General features: G+C 35.8%; 1 protein-coding gene across 1 annotated transcript; it reads left to right on the plus strand.

Moving 5' to 3' along the window:
- The first annotated feature begins 225 nt into the window (after positions 1–225).
- On the plus strand, positions 226–3,321 carry LOC109192700 (isocitrate dehydrogenase [NAD] catalytic subunit 5, mitochondrial-like). The gene is made up of 7 exons (XM_019343404.1): positions 226–490; positions 850–1,170; positions 1,272–1,433; positions 1,517–1,591; positions 1,794–1,903; positions 1,984–2,056; positions 2,771–3,321. Exons 1-7 carry the CDS (start codon positions 317–319, stop codon positions 2,960–2,962), a joined length of 1,107 nt encoding a protein of 368 aa, XP_019198949.1. The 5' UTR covers positions 226–316; the 3' UTR covers positions 2,963–3,321.
- The last annotated feature ends 4,961 nt before the right edge of the window (positions 3,322–8,282 follow it).

Consider the following 8,282-nt stretch of genomic DNA (forward strand, 5'->3'; position numbering starts at 1 on the left):
CCTAACATCGGGGACCAAACTCGCCACTTATCTCATAACTAAATGGTAAAAAATGGATACGGTCATAACTAAGAGACTTAGTCGGAACTTAGGTATAACTCAGGGATCAAAGATTCAATTTTTTCATAAATTAACAAAAATATAGGGCAAATTATATAAATCTTGAAAAATATAGGACCAAACTAATATTTTAGCTCTGAGCTCTACTGGTTGGAATATGCTTTTATATAGCATAAAATCAATTGACCGAAAGTTCTTTAAATTTTGGCGTATACTCAGAATTCAATTGATTGATCGAAACCGAACGTCGGCGATAATGGCTTCTCAAATCGCAAGACGAGTACTCCGCCGCGGCTTCTCCGGACGCAGTTCATCGGATGCATCAGCTAGGGTTTTCCACCGGAGCTTCGCTGCAAGTTCCAATCTGATTCGCGCCACCCTCTTCCCCGGCGACGGCATCGGCCCTGAGATCGCTGAGTCCGTCAAGCAGGTCCATTTCTTTGCGACTTACACGTCTCTTCTGTGTTTGTTTCCATTTTGCATGAAAGTCATGGATTTGTTTTTGTTATGATTATTATGGTGGCATGTAACGTGAATTGGGTGAGCTTTTGTTGCTATGATGATTTGTACGCTTGTAGGAACAAAATTGTAATTTAGATAGAGTAATATGATGAAAATTTGAGAACCGTAGAAGTTTGTACAGCTAAAAGAACTAGGAAGCACTAGAATATTTTTGTAAATTTTGTGAGACTTTGAGGTATTTTTCAATCTTTAGATCCTTATTCTGTTAATTCATATCATATGGTCAAATATTGTTATTGGTATCTAAACAATTGTAGCTAAATGCAGGTATTCAAAGATGCTGATGTGCCAATTGAATGGGAAGAACACTATGTGGGGAAGGAGGTAGATCCTAGGACCCAGAGTTTTCTGACATGGGAAAGTCTTGAATCAGTGAGAAGAAATAAGATTGGTTTAAAAGGGCCAATGGCCACACCTATTGGAAAAGGTCATCGTTCTTTAAACCTTACCTTGAGGAAAGAGCTCAATCTGTTTGCCAATGTTAGACCTTGCTACAGCCTACCTGGATACAAAACTCGTTATGATGATGTAGACCTTATTACAATTCGTGAAAATACTGAAGGAGAGTACAGTGGTCTGGAACACCAAGTAAGTTTCTTTGCTGGATAACTGTGAATTTATAAGTATACTGTTATATATACAATATATCATCATTTCAGAATTGTGTGTGACTATTGGCTCTGGTTTAGGTGGTGAGGGGTGTGGTTGAAAGTCTCAAAATCATTACACGTCAAGCAAGTTTGAGGGTTGCAGAATATGCTTTCCACTATGCGCAGACTCATGGAAGAGAAAGAGTTTCCGCCATACACAAAGCCAACATCATGCAAAAAACTGATGGTCTTTTCCTCAAGGTCTTTCTTTATTTCTGATGCTCTTTTTTCATGATGCCCTATGTATCTATGAATCATCAGACTGACTAGCATATCCCTTTCAGTGTTGTCGTGAGGTCGCGCAGAAGTACCCTGACATAAAGTATGAGGAAGTTGTCATTGACAATTGCTGTATGATGGTATCTACAATCACCTTTCTATGGACTTCAATTTTGCACCTGTGCAACCAGATTTCTTAATGGACAAGCTTAAAAGACCAAATCTATAGTTATTTTTTGCCATATCACTTTCATTTTGAAGATATGTAGCATTACATTCGAATCTTTAGAGGGAAGAAAAGTAATATAGGCAGTAACAATAACTTTTTCTCTGACCATACAGCTTGTGAAAAATCCATCACTTTTTGATGTATTGGTGATGCCCAATCTTTATGGTGACATTATCAGTGACCTGTGTGCTGGTTTAATTGGAGGTTTGGGCCTAACACCAAGGTATTTTCTTTTCCCTTTGGAAATTTTCCTTGTGAGGTTGATTTTGTCCTATGCCATTAACACATAATATTCCTGTACAGCTGCAATATTGGTGAGGGTGGCATTGCTCTTGCTGAGGCTGTGCATGGTTCAGCACCTGATATTGCTGGAAAGGTTTGCATTAATACTATTGGATTTAGATTCTCTGGATTTCCAGCCTGTTGCTATTATTTTAGAAGTCCTATTTTTCACACATGCTAGTTGAAGTCAATATAAAGCCATGTTTTCTAAGCAGGGTTTTCAAGTTTGTTGATGATAACTGACTACTTTTCTCCCCTTTATACCTGATTTAAATATTGGATTTTGTGAATTTACTTACAACATGTTTGGTTCATGAAATGGATTTTGGGAAAATATGAATGTTATTACCCCAGAATATCCCATTTCCAGGAATGCTATTTTTGAGAATAAAAAGTCAAAACAAACATTGAATAAGTCTATTTCATCCCTGACCTATTCCATGAACCAAACATGATGTTATTGAGTGAATATTCGATAAATTTTAGACTAACTACACTGATGAAAACACTTTCTGTCCTCCTCCATGTACCTTTGCCCATCTCCATTGTCTTGTGGCACTAGGACATTGCAACCAAGACTGAAATTTTATTGGCAATGATAAAATGTGATTATTGTGTAATGGAATTTAAAGAACAAACCTTTTGTTGCATTGATTATTTACCATGTCATTATATCAATTGATCATGAAAGGCCTCTGCTTTTAGAGTTCTTTGTTGATGCCTAGAATGACTCCCCAACCTTGTAATTTTGCTGTACTTCTTCCCCCCTGCCCTAATAACCATATTTGACATTGTGTGCATCTTTCAGAACATGGCAAATCCAACTGCTTTGCTTTTGAGCTCTGTTATGATGTTGAGACATCTAGATCTGCATGACAAAGCCGATCGCATCCAGAAGGCTATCCTGACCACAATTGCCGAAGGGAAGTATAGAACTGGTGACCTCGGTGGAAGCTCATCAACAACCGAATTTACAAATGCAATCTGTGATCATCTTTGAACAACATTGCAACTCATCCATTTGATGCTCTATCCGGGTTCATTCTTGCTCTTTCAGATAGGGAATTTAAACTGTTTTAAGCTGTTCTTGGAAGGCAACCAATTAATTTCAGGATTTCCAATTATATCCTGTTCCTGCCAAATTTATTTACATCATGGAGAAATAAAAAGTTTTGCCCTTTAATAGAACCTACTTGAATGTAGGGCCCTAAATTTTGTTCAGGGAGGAGCCATTCTCTCAATACTGAAATTTTGTTCAGGGAGGAGCCATTCTCTCAATACTGAAATTCTGTTTATTTATTTGATTTGGTACTTCCTCATTTTTCTTGTTTAATAAAAGTATATTTACGTTTGGTTTAATTTCAGAGCATAATATATTTATTTATGATGATAAAAATTCACATTTTTTTTTCCTTTAGTGGATTGTTTAGTACTTTCTCTATTCCATATTGAATGTTATTTTTATTAGGAAAAAAAATGATACTTTCAGTATTTTAGTTGTCCGTCGTGTAAATTTAATTTTTTAATTATTAGTGAGGTAAATTTAGTCTCCGTAATTTGTACGAAAACAGCTGCTCTACATCCTCTACCATTAGAATTTTTTTTTTTAAAGGAAAATATTAAAATTTTCCTAGATCTACCACTGCATTAGGATTTTTTTTATTATTATTAAAAGTAAGGAAAAATATTAAAATTTTCTACATCTACCACTTACAACAGAGTCACTCTATTTTTTTGAAATAGAGTGACTTTTTTTTTTTATGACAAGTTTTAATTTTTTTTTTATGACAAGTTTTAATAGTTCTCTTTTTATTTCTTTTATATCTGAAATCTAACTTATTAGAACTTGTCACAAAGGAAGTGAGTTTTTAGTGAGTGGTAGATGTAGTTGTATCTAACATTGTTGTTGTTGTTGGTTTTTATTTTATTATTTTATTATTTTTTTTTTGCCATTTAAAAGTTAAATTAACATTTTGTTGTATTATGTTTTTAATATAAATTTTAAATTTAATTTTTACAATATAAAAAATTGAGTTGCAAATATCTCAAGTTTAATTTTTACAATATAAATTTTGTATATTGTTGTAATTTTTGTTTTATAGTAGTAGATACTCCGTACTATTTTTGAATGAAAAGTAAATTTGCAGTTATTACTCGTGAGTATGCATTGAGTAAGCTTTGATTCTATGTAATAACACGCAAACTACATAATAGAAGTAAAATTTCTCTTTTATGAGTTTGACTGAGAGAGTGTTGGTTATAAATTAAACACGTAATCTTTTGGTACGAGAATAATGTTTCATGTGACTCTTTGGTACGATAAGCGTGCTCCATCATTTGATCATCCCTTTTGGAGCAATTATGATACTTTTTAATTATATGATGATTGTTTGATCAAAATAACTTGAAAAAAGAAATTATATGTGGGGGACAGGGTTGGAGTTCAACCTTTTAAAAAGAAAAAGAAGTTATTGTTAGCATTGTCCCTCATAATTATTTCTAAAAAAATACGGAGTATTTTTACAAAATAGAAAGTATAACTCCACTCTAAATTATAAAATAGCGTAGAAATTTTTTATTTTATTAATATTGTATAATAGTTTATTTCCTATACATTTTCATGCTAAATGGAAACACTCAAAAGTCAACAAATACCGGAACCGACAGTACCGGAATGACAACTTGGAAATTTACCTACCAACTAACCAATTAATCAATTATTCTCCAATATTTAAACCGCCTTAAAAAGGTTGAAGGGGTTGGACGTTTGGTAAGTGATTATGACTCACTGGTTAACATATGAGTGAATTCCATTTTTGGTCCTACTGTTATAGAGGCGTTTTCAATTTTAGTCCATCTTAATTTTTTTTGCCACTTTATAACCACTATTATTGAATGTGTTCCACTTTTAGTCCCACCGTTAGTATTTCCATCAAGATGCCGTGTAATTTAGGAGTATTTTGACCTTTCTTCTCATCCAAGACAATGTTTGACTAAAGAAATGAGAACATTAAACCTAAAACCTAAGAAACCTCGCCGGCCCATGTTGGAACGAACGAAACGATGTAGCTTTGGCTTCCCATTCTCGTTGTTCGAGGAGCCATCTTCGAATATCGGAGGAGGAGGACGAAGTGCCTGGATTAAAAGAGAAGAGACAAACATAAAAAGACCAAAATACCCTTTGATTATACAGCCTCTTGACGGAAATATTAACGTTGGACTAAAAGTGGAACACATTCAATAACAGTGGTTGTAAAGTGGCAAAAAAAATTAAAGTGGACTGAAATTGGAAACGCCCCTATAACAGTAGGACCAAAAATGGAATTCACTCTTAACATATTACACACAAAATTTGTCCCTATAAATTAATTTAAACAAATTTAGCATTTTAATTGTGGCAGAAGTGTCAAATAGATCCATCTACTACTCCGAAGTGTTCAACTCACTCACTATTTAAATTATAATGTAATCAGGCACACTTACCTTCTAAAATTGTTCGATGAGACTTTTTCGCAGGTTACCTCTTGGTTGCCAATCCATCTGGTTGACCTGGAAATAAATTTAATGACATGAAAATAAATTGAACAACGCCGGCTATTTCTTCAAGTCAAATGGCACTCACGTGACTAGAGGAGGCTTTGTCGAGGTGATAACTGTGTTTATGCCCATGATTCTACCCCATATATAGACCTATTTTGAGTGAAAGATACTTTAGTTTTATGCAAAATGTGTCTTAATTCATTTGTTTATATCCTTAGGTGCATAAATTGTCGATTTGAAGACAATCGTATGTTATTCGGCGCATTTTGAGTGAATCTCGAGTCAATGGGAGTCAAGACGAAGCTAAGGAGGTGGCTAAAATGTTTCAAAGAGAGCCAAAGAGTGGCACTTTCAATGGATTTGATCACAAGAACAAAACAAGGAAAAAGTGGAGCAAAAGACCAAAGAGTTGTAATTCCCGCTAAATTTGGCGACATCTTAGAATTTCGATCATATCTCATTCTAGGAATGTCCGATTCAAGTGATTCTTGCGCCATGGGAAAGAAGAATCAAAGGGCTACAACTATTATGAACCGGATCTGTTATGCAGAAGCAAATTCCGTTTTTGACGCGTCGAATAATTCTAGTAGGCGATGCGAAGAAAGGCGCTCAAGACTCAACGCGTCGAATTTCCGTCCTGGGCGAGAATTTAAGCTATGCGGAAATTCCTAATCTACACCTATTTGGCTCCCACTATAAAAGGTCCATCTTCCTCAAACCCTAGACCTAAGCTGCGTTTTTGGAGACAAAAAGAGTGAGAGACATCAAGAGCTACAAGATTACATTGGAAGGAGGAAAAGCTAGGAAGATTTGGGAGAATCTCTTTCCCTTTTCTTTTATTTTCTTTGCTTCTTGTAAACTCTTTTATATTATTGCAATGAATGTTAATCTAGTCATGAGTGGCTAAAACATCTTAGGGATTTTTGGGTGATAGTGTTTATGAACCTATGTGCCTAGTTCTTAAATTCATTAATATATTTACATTTGCGTTTTATAGTTTGTGTTGCAACTGTGTTATATCTTGTTGATGTTAGTAATTAAGGGTTCAAATTACTCATTTGAATGCTATCTTTATGTCTTAATGGGAGTTAGGGCATATTTTAGAGCACCCACAATTGCACTTAACTATTGCACATTGGGAGATGACATATTTGTTAATGATTTATCTTGAATGCTTGTTCTTGAATTGTTGAGTGTTTATATCATGAGAATGAATATTTACTCGCGTTATTTTAGGTTGAAATTATAGGAGTAATTCCTTCCCTTGTATGCATTCTCACACTAGTTTGAACCCGAATTAAATGTTGCATCTTAGATTGACACTATGTGATTAAGCACTTGAATCCCAGAAATTCCACTATTTCCCTATTGTTTTCATCAACCTGCTGCCTTTTTCTCTTTTAATTAGTTTTACTTTTACAATCAATCAATCACCCTTTTCGCTAGGATTCTTCTCGTGAATAGATTAGTAGCTAGTGCTTGATACGTCCCCTTCCCTGTGGATCGATAACCTGATACTCTGGGTATTTGTTTGTTTGTCAAATATACTGTAATCAAATTGACTCTTTCCGGGGAAGTGGTGTTTAAGTATTGACATTAGTGAAAGCTTTATTCTAGGAGTCTAATCCACCCTTTTCTTTAATTTTTTACTAACTGATAACAAGTTGCTTTTGTTTAGTTGTGATCTTTTGATTAAGGTGCTTGGTGTTGTATGCTCACACGGTCCTTGGGGAAAGAAGGATTATTACCTTTGGACGTTGAGATTGAAAAGAGAGACAAGTGTCTTAGAAAGCAAAGAAGGATGGCACAGAGGCAAGGAAACATAAATTTGAATCTCAATAGAGATAGAGATGACAATGGAATCAATCAACCACCACATCCAGGAAGAGCCATGTCAGACTACATTACACCCGATGTTGAGGAACATGATAGCTTTAATGTTCCGGGTGTGGAGGCTAACAATTTCGAGATCAAGTCGACCATTTTACAAATGGTTGCTTCCGATCAATTCGGAGGGTCACCAATGGAGGATCCCAATGCTCATATCACAAACGGTGGTGGCCATAGTGATGGGGGCCGAAGTATCTGATTAGGCCTAGAATGATTTTTTAGTTATGGATAAGGATGTATGCTTAGTGCAGTGGAGAATCAGACCAATTATTTTGATGGGCGGTGGGGTTTCCCTCCGACTATGGAGTCTAGATTTCATTTACGAAATGGTCGAATTTCCATGTCTGCCAAACTGTACTGGTGGTAAATTTGGCCCAACTGGTTAAAAAAAATCCTCTGTTAGTCTTAACTTTTCCGATGACGGATCAGAGGACGACAACTAGAGAAATGGCTTTGCTAGATAAGCAATGGAGGACAATGTGTTTTTCTTTTCTTTGTTTATATTTTTTTTAATGTCTTATTTCTTTTAACTTTAAAATCATAAAAATCATAAATGAATTGATTATAACATCAGCCCCATCGCCCACGTCGGAATCGACGCCTACAGCGGCGTGAAGAAGAACGCCAGCCCCGTCCGCTCTCCTTCCCGTATCCCAGTCAATGGCTCGATGAACGCCGTCACCAGCGACGTTCCCAGTAGCGATCCTATCACTATTGTCAACGTGTTGGACATGAACGCGAAGTATTTCCCCTCGAAGTTGCCGCTGCCGTTGGTGAAGCCGGCGAAACATGAAGTATTGCCTCTCGATTTTGTGAACGTTGACGACTTTCTTGAAGTCCTTGGGTTCGCTAATGTCACCACCGGAGACATAAAATTCCATGGCATTAAA

The sequence above is a fragment of the Ipomoea nil genome, unplaced genomic scaffold (genome assembly GCF_001879475.1).
Source record: "Ipomoea nil cultivar Tokyo-kokei standard unplaced genomic scaffold, Asagao_1.1 scaffold1830, whole genome shotgun sequence".
Classification (NCBI taxonomy): domain Eukaryota; kingdom Viridiplantae; phylum Streptophyta; class Magnoliopsida; order Solanales; family Convolvulaceae; genus Ipomoea; species Ipomoea nil.

Bases quoted from the DNA above. Each gene is read 5' to 3' on its own strand.
- LOC109192700 (XM_019343404.1), top strand. From the start codon at position 317: ATGGCTTCTCAAATCGCAAGACGAGTACTCCGCCGCGGCTTCTCCGGA. The intron at 491-849 runs GTCCATTTCTTT...AGCTAAATGCAG, and splicing joins TCGCTGAGTCCGTCAAGCAG to GTATTCAAAGATGCTGATGT. The intron at 2,057-2,770 runs GTTTGCATTAAT...TGCATCTTTCAG, and splicing joins CACCTGATATTGCTGGAAAG to AACATGGCAAATCCAACTGC.